Genomic DNA, 11,367 nt, shown 5'->3' on the forward strand with positions numbered 1-11,367 from the left:
TCTTTGTGATTCCCTAGGTTTGGATTGATTCATGCTGTTTACTTGGCGAGGCGTACGGGGCTAGGATAAATGTCTAGCAGGATATGATGATGATGATGGCATGGAGCATGGAGCTTGGAGCTTGGGATGAGAACACGCATTATGGGTACGATGATGGATTGGATGGTTGGATTTGGGGATTATACATATGGATTCAGGAGAATAATATTATTCAAGGTCAACCTTTTCGTTGAAAGTAGTGAAATTGGGTACTTTTGATAGGGGTTTCTGCCAGAAATATCGACCAAGAAATTCCATGTAAGAGTAATGGCTTGAGGACTACGTTTTCTTGTAATGCTGCCAGCACATGTACCATCTCGGTTTCAAGCAGTAAAGAAGTACCTCTCAATACCCACCTTGAACTTGGTATATATCGGTATGCCTCAAGGTCTATCAATCTACTACAGGCACAAGGAACTATATCAGATCTAAGCAACATTCGTCAAAGCTACCACACAGCTTTGACAGCCTCGAGTTGGTATATCAAATATACGCAGTCTTGGTCAGACTGCATAGCCTCTGCACACCTTCTCTTCTAGGTAATAGATCAAGAGACTCGGCTGAGTGCTAGATTGGGCGGCAATATGCGATGTGACATTCCAGAGCCTAATCTAGAGCACCTGATGCCATCCTTCGTGCCTGTATCGAATGCATACGGAGTTATCAGCAAATACTAGTTCGCTTACACACACATTGAAGCCATTGGCGACAACACAGTGCACACAACGAAACAAATATTCATCAATTCACACTGTACCATACGAGCAAATCCCACCAATGACAGCCACCGCAATTACTAAGCTCGGCAAGGGGGCGGCAAAAAGCACGTGGGTTTTTTTTTTCTTCTTTTCTTTTTGCGGCGAATCGGGTGCCCCACGCCAGATCGACGGGCAGGGAAAGGGGACCCTGGGCGGGTTTATGTGGCCCCTCAACAAAATTCCCAACAGATGTGGGGGAGAGACAATTGAGTGTTACGGTAAGTACAGTTGGTACTAACATGCTGTGAGACTTTGCTCGGGATGGGCAGATGACAGATGATTGCAGGTTTTCTCAGTTGGTTGACTGTCTGTGATCTGCAGAAAACATGAAATGCTGGATGTGAGACAGTTTGGAGAATCACTTGTGAGAAGTATTATGCTGTGATAAAGAGGCAAAAGAAAGAGTGCCAGTGGCTGTACCTGTACCTGTGCCTGTACCTATGGGATTTATTCCCCAGGGAGACATGTATACATCAGGTAGCAAGAATATTGCCTCGCCGCCACCTACCTGTACGAGTATTCGCCTGTTCTGTACCATTTCCACGGCCCAATGGATCAAGCAGAACGAGTCGGGGAGAGAGAGAGTAATCTGCTCACGAACCTGCTCGTCTCTGCTCCATCCAAAGAGCCATAACAATTTTGCCCTCTTTTTATTTTGTTGGATTTGATGATCTGATCTGTTGCGTGACACGAAGAATGACACCAGACGGCACTGCGAGATGCCGAAGCGGGCCAGGGCGGACAACAGACCATGAGGAGAGGTGGTTGAACAGGCGGAGAGGCGGAGGGGGGGGAATAGCTTCAGGATTCCAATTTCACATGTTCCGAGGCTTGGGACTTTGTTTTTAAGCGTTTTACAGGGACGAGAGAAAAGCTGGGGTGTGGGAGAGTAAGCCTGATGTGATATGCGAACCCTTTGCATGAAGCAGCTGGGATCGGGGAGAAAGGGCGTAAACAGTAGCAGTTCTAAGCATCTAGATTAGTTGGTATGAGCCAAGTACATACAGTAAGTAACATGGAGCAGCATCCATGACACACGAATCGGGCGTAGAGCCGTTAGCATTGAGTCGTATAACTCCAGAAAAGAAGCACACCATCAACCTTTGGCGCCCTCCAGCCCAGAAATCGAAACTCGGCTTCACATGTCTGTCTCTTCCCTCCTAATCTGCGCTGCGTCTCTGGTCAACGACGATCGCCTATCTTGTTTTAGGCTCCTTCAGCCCAGCCCAGCCCAGCCGAGTCCAGCCCCCCCGGCACGTCCGCACGCCCCTCATGCAGGGTTTTTTTTTTTCCTTCTTTCTTTTTTGCCTTTGCTTTTGCGGCGAACGGCGGCGCACTACGTGGTCTCTTCGGGAGCGAGTGTGTACGGGTAGCAGTACTTGTGTAGATACAGTAGTCTAGGTATGTCCGTGTGCTTCTGGGGGTGGGCATTGATTATCTCCGTGCGGAGGATATGGGGGGACGGTTCGTGTGTCTTGGTATCAATCAGGCTATGCGGGAATACGATGTAGTTACGACGCCTCTACTGTACATTACAGACATGCACTGTAAAAGACAAGGTGAGCACACAAGACAATGCAGTTGTCTCTTTGGGAGGGAATTCGTTAGAGTCAGCCAAGAGCGCCATGTTGAGAGAAACAATCGGACATGGCTTATCTTAGTCCCCCGGACAAGATTCATTTTTTTTTTTTTTTCATGTGACGGTAACGGCGACGCCGCCAAAGATCTTCGCACGAATAATGTCCATCACGAAAAGCTACAATACTGCAAAAGTGATGCGACACGGTAATGGCCGTCCATCAGCAGAGCTGAGTGCTTGGTTTCACGGTGCCCATGTATCTTGTTATTCCCTGGTTCGCGGAGCAGATACGGAGAAGAGAGGAGTAGCATGTACTTGCACTCGTACCGCTACCAAAACCAGGCTACGGGACATCCATCTGTCCAGGGTCCAGTTTATTCTTTTCGGGCCCAGATCTGGCGTCAAGCTCGCCTCCAATTGGCACAGATTTTTCTTCTCCTCTTTATTTTTTCCAGGGGCTCGTCAATCAGGGTCCCCTTTTTGCTGTGCCTGTTTGAAAAGGCAAAAGGACTCAATTGAAGAGAACAAGAACGATAAAAAGTAGCAGAATAAAATGGAAGCACAGCAAGATGCAGTGCAAGACAGAATTGAGGCAAATGGACATTGATAGTACCAGAAACATGTACCTGTCATCTTTTGGCCCCAAAAGCAACGCCCCACGCCCTGGCGGGAGGAGACGAGCAGAAAAAAAGGGCTCCAGAGCCGCCCCAACAAAAAATTATCTCCCAGCTGCCATGCCATTGCATCTGCTTCTGCATGTACCGGGCCAGTGGGGGGGAGGCCAAATCGTCCAAGGGGGGCCCGGCAAGTCAGAAGTCACTCTGGCTGTGGTTTTTGCGTGGGCTGGACTTGGGCTTGAGCTTCGGGCTTGGGCTGCTGCTGTGTGTGAGTGAGTGAGTGAGTGACTTGGGCTCTTTTTTTCTCTTTTTTTCTTTTATCCCGATTTGCCTTGCATTCCTGGTTTGGCCTCTGAAACGGATCTTCCCATCCAATCACTTCCGGATCGGTTGCAGGTCCCCTATTCCCATTCTCCTCTTTGCCCCCCTCAGCCTCTGTCTCTGCCCTCCCCAGGACAAAACAAAAGCGAGGTCACCCCCCCCAGTTCGCCATCCTCTCTCTCCTCGTCCCGTCCCCTGGAGGCCCCATTCAACCACACGCCTGTCCTATCTTATCTGATAGCGAGCTGTGCTCTCGTCACTTTTTTTCTTTTTCTCTTCTTCTCCTTCTTCTTCCTCTTCTTCCCCTCAACTCCTCAGCTTGCTTCGAGTCTCTGAGAGATCTTGAGCAACTTGTTCATAGAGAGCATCGCCATGGCTTCAACCGCTGTGCCCCTGCCTGTAAAGGCCTCTCTCCGGCGCAATGTGACCGACTCAACCGAGTCCTCTGCTGCCGTGTCCCCCATGGACTCCCCCAGACCGTCGGCTTCGTCCACGTCTCTGTCGTCTCTGTCCTCAGTTGACGTTGCCGGTGTCAAGGCCGCCGACTACGGCCGCCTGGTCGACACCTACGGCAACGAGTTCAAGGTGCCCGACTTCACCATCAAGGACATCCGCGACGCCATCCCCAAGCACTGCTTCAAGCGCTCCGCCCTCAAGGGATACTCGTACATCATCCGCGACATCATCTGCCTGGCCACCACCTTCTATGTCTTCCACAACTACGTGACCCCTGAGAACATCCTCTCAACCCCCGTCCGCGGTGCTCTCTGGGCCGTCTACACCATCCTGCAGGGCCTCTTCGGCACCGGCCTCTGGGTCATTGCCCACGAGTGCGGCCACGGCGCCTTTTCCGACTCCAGCCTCATCAACAACGTCACCGGCTGGTTCCTCCACTCCGCCCTGCTGGTCCCCTACTTCAGCTGGAAAATCTCCCACCACAAGCACCACGCCTCCACCGGCAACATGGAGCGCGACATGGTCTTCCTCCCCCGGACTCGCGAGCAGCACGCCACTCGCATCGGCAAGATGGTCCACGAGCTGTCTGAGCTGACCGAGGAGACGCCCGCCTACACTCTCTTCATGCTGGTCATGCAGCAGCTGGTCGGCTGGCCCAACTACCTGCTCACCAACATCACCGGCCACAACTTCCACGAGCGCCAGCGTGAGGGCCGTGGCAAGGGCAAGCACAACGGCCTGGGCGGCGGTGTCAACCACTTTGACCCGTCCAGCCCTCTGTACGAGGCCAAGGACGCCAAGTACATCCTCATCAGCGACATTGGCTTGATCCTCGCCTTCAGCGCCCTCTACTACCTCGGCAGCACCTTTGGCTGGTACAACATGGCCATCTGGTACGGCGTCCCGTACCTCTGGGTCAACCACTGGCTCGGTGAGTCTCAAAATCCTCTCATGTCTGAAACAGTTGCAAAAGTTCCCACTTACTGACCTCTTGTCTCTCCCGCAGTTGCCATCACCTTCCTGCAGCACACCGACCCCACGCTCCCTCACTACACTGCCGAGGAGTGGAACTTTGTCCGTGGCGCTGCCGCCACCATCGATCGTGAGATGGGTTTCATCGGCCGTCACCTGCTGCACGGCATCATCGAGACCCACGTCCTGCACCACTACGTGGCCACGATCCCCTTCTACAACGCCGACGAGGCCTCCGATGCCATCCGCCCCGTCATGGGCGAGCACTACCGCTCCGACGTCAAGGACGGTGCCATTGGCTTCATCCGTGCCCTGTGGACCAGCGCTCGCATGTGCCACTGGGTCGAGCCCAGCGCCGAGGCCAAGGGCCCTGGAAAGGGCGTCTTGTTCTTCCGCAACCGCAACGGTCTGGGAACCAAGCCCGCGGTCCTGCCCAAGCCCGAGTAAGATTTGGGTGGCATGAAATTGGGACAGAATAAAAAAGTGTTAGAATCTTGTGTTTGCGTCTGTGCGTGCGAATGGTCAACTGCAGCAAAAAGGTAGACTTTTTTTTTTGTTTCTGGTGGCTGGCTTGAATTGATTTCATTTTAATCAACCCAATGGAAAATCATGGGTCGCGGAGCTTGATGAGCCGTCATCTCTGCAGAGAAGTCCTGAGACTTGGTCGAGCCAGTCAGAGATGAAAAAGGAAAAAAAAGATCATAGAGAGCTAGATGTATATGAAAGGATACCAATAGAGACAACCTACAAGCCACTTTTCACTGCCTTTTTTCGAATATTGATGTAGTAGCTGTTCTTCTCATGACTGGGAGACTGGAATGTAGATTAAGACACGCGAGGTCCGTTCACGATGCGGGGATGCCATGCTTTTAGGATCAACGACCCCACAGTCGTGTGCCGGGTCCGGTCATGCCGGCAATTTTTGGTTATTTTCTCGATGGTGTGGCTGTGCTTTTGATTCGACATGGGTTTGTCGATCGAAGTTGGGGGGTATGACTGGGTAATGATGTAGGGCATTTGAGTGATGTGTATGGGAATATACAAGGATAAAGTCTTCCTTCGTATGTACGTACACTGGTGAGATGATTTCTGGATACGTTCGGGTGTTCGTAAATGGGCATCGTGAGTTTGGTATGAGTTGGGACGAATGAATGTCGTGTGTTTGAAGGTGTCGTCGAAGTTGCCATGTAAGGTAGGGATGTAATTCGCGGATCAAGGTTATTTTTAGCTGCAAAGTTTATGGCCCGGGCCGCTCTTGACTCTTTTCTTTTTACATTCCTATTGAGTAATATGATGGAGCTTCCGGGGGTGACTACTCTGACCTTGGCGTTTTGGTGGGAGCTAATCATGCTCTCCTCGTCTGTCGCCTTGATATAGAAAGAATGACAGCTGATGAGTTGCGTCTATGATAGGAAGATGGCAGCCCTTTCAATAGTCCACAGTTTGACGGGTCTTGACAAGATGGAGCTTCATCGAGTAAAAGACTCTGCTGTTGGGTACTTACATGGATGACTGCACAGATCCAAAGTGTGTATATGTAGCCAGCCATAATAGCCGAGGCGATTCACGACCTCATCATGCTAAAAGCGGATAGAAGAAGACCTTCCAAATCACCGCATCCACATTCAAGCTGAATGTATCAACTTAAGCACGTCGCTACTACTGGCTTTTGCTCTTTATTCTCCCAACGACAATCGCAGCCTTCAACACTCTCGTCCGATCAAACCACTCATATATCCTCCCCACCATCGTATACCCTGACAACGAGATACCATACGGACTCAAAGCAGCATCTTGTTTCCGCAAGTGACCCGCCAACCCTCCAAAAACATGGTCTGAAATGTCCCGAATCTCAACGCACGCCCTATCGTAGCCGCACTCGACGAGCTGGTCCCGGTACTGCTCCTCGGTCAAAAAGGTGCGCCATGGACACAACAGGATGAAACCCAAGATCCTGACGGCCAGGATTTGCCACGCAGACGCCGTGTCGCTGAGGATCAAGTCAAAGGCCATGACATTTGTGCTTAGCGTCTGAGAAGCGCGCTTGAAGATGGGCTTCCTCGACGGCGAAAAGTGATACAGGCAATCCAAGCCCATGAGCCAGCGCTCACGAAAAGTCTCGTCCGCCAACCCGTCGACAGAAGCGCAAACAGCACTATTCCAGGACTCGGGCTTAGCTGCATCCGCCTGGAACAGCTTGAAGCAGCTTTCGGAGAGCCCAAGCACGCTGCTTTCTTCTCCTTCTTGAATGGCGAGTGCGGCATCGAGCCTTTCCTGCGCTGCTTGGAGCTGCACGGCGTTCAGGGTGAGTCCAACGTAGCGAAACTGGGGCCGTGAAGAAGCTTGGATGAGCTCGGCGAGGGCAACGGTCTGGTCGCCGCATCCGAAGCCGACGTCTAGGACGGCGACGGAGTGTTGCGATTTTGCGGCGGATGTGAGGCCTGCGGCTTGTAAGAGCTTCTCGAGCATGGTGCGCGCAGCCTCGTCAAAGTGGTGGATGGGTTTGCCGTCATCTCGAGTCCTTAACAGATTGAATGTTAGGAAATAAGTTTTGGAGTATCAATAATAGTTTATGAAAGGAGGTAAATACTCACCAGAAGCCCAGGTTCATCCACATGGATGGGAGCGGCGTCCTCACGTTGAGCTTCCAGTGGCCCAGGCCGTAAATGTCGGCGGTTCGAGTGAGCGTAAAGGCCGCGATGGCCAGCAGGACAATGATGGTCAGACATCCGGCTGCGAAACCGACGGAAAAGTCGGATGATGACCAGAGCATTTGAGCGGCTTGGATGGTCGAGATGTGAATTGCATGAGGCTGTACAGAAACTTCAAGTGGCAGCACTACAGTGTTATTATAGAGGAATTAGAGATGGAGTTTAGCGGGGCCAGGCGCAGGTTACAATGCCCGTGATGTATTTTGACTTTTGCGTCTTCCCGTCTCACGAGCAAAGCATCACAAGAGTGAAAAGCGTCCAATCAGCAACTAAATTCTAGTTCGATCTTGTGTAAAGAGTTGTGACTTGTCATCCTGCAGCCACCGCACTAGAAGCCTTCGAATCAAGCCACCCGCAAACGATGAGAAGGATAATCTTGAATCATCAAAGAAGTCACTTCACTCTATTTTCGACTAAAATCAAGCTTCCAGCTCCAGTAGGCTAATAAAGCACGTGCCAACTCCATTTACCTCTTTGGTACTCCGTAGGACAAAATAAAGAACAAGGCAAAAAGAAAAAAAAATAGTTTCAAGGGTTCGGCCTTGGTGCGGTCCGGCGGGGAGTCTGAAACGCCCTGGCCGGTCCAATCAGGCCAGGCGGTTAGCTGCTTTTTGTTGGGGGTCCATGCATTATTTTCTACCGAGATAATTTACATGTACTGATACGATTCTTCTAAATACCGTAGCAAGCGCATGCATGTGAATCCGTCATCGTGCTTACCTTATATTCGCATTCGCTTACACCTGCTGGTTCAGTTTTGATATTTGCGAGACAAAAGACGTCATGTATATCTAGATTGAGGTCTTCACGCTCCTACCTGAATAGCCTTCCATTCTGATTTCATTTCACCCTGTTTCCTCTTGGATCAGCTGAATAGTCTATTGCACTGCAGTTTGATAAGAGACAAAAGCAAACTGAAGGCATGCAGCGGCATCAGACAAACGGCGAGAGCAAGTCTCGAGTCGCCATCATCGGCACTGGATTGGCGGGACTAACGACGGCATATCTGCTGCACAACGACAAGGAGAAGCGCTACGAGGTGACGCTCTTTGAACAGGTTCGTGTTGATAATGAAAAGTCTTGAACTGTCCCTCTCAACTTAGACCTCATCTCATCTCATTTCAATCTCAGGCACCCAAATTCTCGCTCGATGCCGCCTCCGTCACCGTCAAGAATGACAAGACAGGCACCCTCGAGCGCATCGACATCCCCCCTCGCAGCTTCTGCAGAGGCTACTATGAAAACCTATGCCGCATGTACGACCATCTCGGCATACCCTTTCAGCGAATCCAGCTCATCTGGGTCTTTGCCAAAGTCTCCGCCGCCACGCAGACTCAGATCCCCATCCACGAGGACGCAGAGACGATGCCCGGCAGCTACTTTGTCTACGGCAAGCGGCTGCACGAGGCGCTGCTCGTCTCGCCTCATTTCTGGCGCGGATCGCTGCAAAACATCCTGCAGACGTTTTACCTGGCCATCTGCCACATCTGGTTCTTTGCTGCTTGTTTCTTGCTGAGGCCGCTGACGATTAAGCCAGAGGCGTATCTGGATGTGAAATCGGGATCCAAGGATGTTGCCAGTTGCGAGTCATTTCGGCAGTATCTTGATCGGATTCGGCTGCCACAGAATTATGTGCTGTATTACCTGCTGCCTGTGCTGAGCATCATCTGCAGCTGTTCTCACGCCGAGATGCTGGACTTTCCGGCTAGTGATGTGACGGATTTCATGAAAGGATCCTTTTTGCAAAAGACGTATGTTGCCAGCGGTGGAATCAACCGAGTCCAGGCGACACTGGCTGAAGGAATTGAGGACGTCCGGTTGGAAACTCGGGTTACAAAGGTGGACCGAATTGATGGACGGGTTCTAATCCGCTATGAAAGCACGCAAGATGCCACACGGTCTGCTTCCGAGGAGACGTTTGATCGTGTGGTGCTTGCCGTATCGCCAAATGTTGCGGCCGCCATCTTTAATCCGTCCAAGCCCATGCTGAGCGTCATCCCCACGGTTCCCGTCACAAGCACAGTTGTTGCTCCTCTGTCTTCGGGATTATCCATTGTGCAGGAGCAGACTCATATTCCGTCTGGACAGTGCTCATACCGCCGCGGAGATGCTCAAGTCATGGCCTTTAGGACAACGTTTTCCGAGAGTGTTGTTCAGACCGAGTCATTACACTATCTCTCTGACGGACTCATTGTCAGGACGAGCCCTGTTGGAGATGCGCCCGAGCTTAAGGGGGCGCTGGACACATCGAGATTTACACGGACGCTGCGCACCACGGAAAGCAGAGGCATGGTGCAGAGGGTCATGGGGACAGGCAAATCAGATCCTGCAGAGGCGGGCGTGTGGGTGAATGGGAGGGATAATGTGTGGATTGTGGGATCTTGGTGCTGGGACGGCATGGTGTTGCTGGAGGGATGTATTATATCGGCCATGAGGGTGGCACGAGATCTTGGTGTGGCGGTCCCATGGCAGCAGTAGATATTTTGCATCGTTTTGTCATTGGTTGTTAGTATGTACCTATTTGCATAGAGATACCTCTGGGTTTTTGTGTTTAGCTTTGTTGACGGAAATAGAGTGAGCGGACTGACGGTCTGAAGCGTTTTGTTATACTCTTCTTATTTCGATATCATATTCAACATGTTTTATATTCCCCCTGGTGTAAGACATTTTTATTAGTCTGCAAGTTATACTTAGACAGAATGCATGGCTGTCGATACTCTTGCGCCTATATGGATGCTTGCTTTGGGAAGATCCAAATGTTGGATATTGACGAGATTATCGCGCGTTCCGTGAATCGTTCAGATACACAAGAGATGATGATGAGATTGACTGCAAACAGAAATTAAGACGGATTATAAGCAAGTTAGCTTTGAACACCGAAAAGCCAATGTTCTGCGGGATAAAGGACAAATATGTACTCGGAGAGCCCAGTAGGATTGAGACAACGAGATCGTTCCTTTTATGAGCAACTCAACTATATTGGACACTACCTTCTTGTGTGATTTCATCCAACTGTGAATCAACTCTCTGCTCGCTAGAATACTGCTTAGTATGCTTAAATACTTTTAAACACGGTCAGTATCGGTGATTACAGTTTACACTGCTGTCAGAAAGCTTCCCGTCCGTCTTTTCCTCTTCTAGACTGATCACAGCCAAGGGATATCTCCTAATATCAGCAAGTGTTGGCGATTGGACGGCGTTATGAGAAGCGTTTGAACTGGTTACACTGTAACAATCAGCAGTTAAGAGTCATCAGAGAACTTTGCACCTTAAAAAGATGCCAGCGGTCATCTTGATATAGCATATGAAGAGCACCTCGACGACATTTCAGAGTCAGTCCGACTGATTCAATCTTGTCAACCCAATATTGCCAGTCATGACAATATTCTTCTTGTTGATTGAGCACGCGTCACTATTATTCTGATAGTGAGGCATAGTAGTAGTAGTGAATCATTATTTTAATTGCATTACGATTCCAAGTTGGATAGGGTCGAGGTGATCAGCTAGAAGTTACAAACTGTCGTGATGCAGTCTTTACACTCCATGTCTCTGGTATCACGAAATCTCAAAGAGCACAAAAAAGGGCTCGATCCGGTCAGTGGTTAGATCACATCATTCGTAACGCCGAGGCCAACAGCCGAGGGCTGATGAGTCGGCATAATATTTCCTTTGATGGCGTTGAATTGAGTTTGTGTTGGCCGCTGCCGTCAACGCCTCTTTATCTTAAAACCATACATACAGAGAGTGAAATGGCCGAGTGACCGGTATGAGAAGGAATATATATAGTTGAGTAAATAGTCTCAGCTTAGATACTCTGATAATCACCTGGGGTGAAAACAAACGGCATAACAGCGGTAACACAAACTGCCTTGTCAGTTTAGAGTTGAGCCATCATTTTTCTGATTTCGATAGAT

General features: G+C 50.3%; 3 protein-coding genes across 3 annotated transcripts; 2 read left to right on the plus strand and 1 right to left on the minus strand.

Annotated features, from left to right (window-relative positions):
- Positions 1-3,686: 3,686 nt before the first annotated feature.
- On the plus strand, positions 3,687-5,189 carry T069G_10289 (fatty acid desaturase domain-containing protein; the record flags this gene model as incomplete). The annotated part of the gene is made up of 2 exons (XM_056177499.1): positions 3,687-4,701; positions 4,777-5,189. 2 exons carry the CDS (start codon positions 3,687-3,689, stop codon positions 5,187-5,189), a joined length of 1,428 nt encoding a protein of 475 aa, XP_056023789.1.
- A 1,212-nt stretch (positions 5,190-6,401) lies between these two features.
- On the minus strand, positions 6,402-7,515 carry T069G_10290 (uncharacterized protein; the record flags this gene model as incomplete). The annotated part of the gene is made up of 2 exons (XM_056177500.1): positions 6,402-7,263; positions 7,337-7,515. The coding sequence occupies 2 exons, from the start codon at positions 7,513-7,515 to the stop codon at positions 6,402-6,404; spliced, it is 1,041 nt and encodes a 346-aa protein (XP_056023790.1).
- Positions 7,516-8,375: 860 nt separating this feature from the next.
- On the plus strand, positions 8,376-9,931 carry T069G_10291 (NAD(P)-binding rossmann-like domain-containing protein; the record flags this gene model as incomplete). The annotated part of the gene is made up of 2 exons (XM_056177501.1): positions 8,376-8,510; positions 8,585-9,931. The coding sequence occupies 2 exons, from the start codon at positions 8,376-8,378 to the stop codon at positions 9,929-9,931; spliced, it is 1,482 nt and encodes a 493-aa protein (XP_056023791.1).
- Between the last annotated feature and the right edge of the window lie 1,436 nt (positions 9,932-11,367).

This window comes from Trichoderma breve, assembly GCF_028502605.1.
Source record: "Trichoderma breve strain T069 chromosome 7 map unlocalized scaffold00007, whole genome shotgun sequence".
Classification (NCBI taxonomy): Eukaryota; Fungi; Ascomycota; class Sordariomycetes; order Hypocreales; family Hypocreaceae; genus Trichoderma; species Trichoderma breve.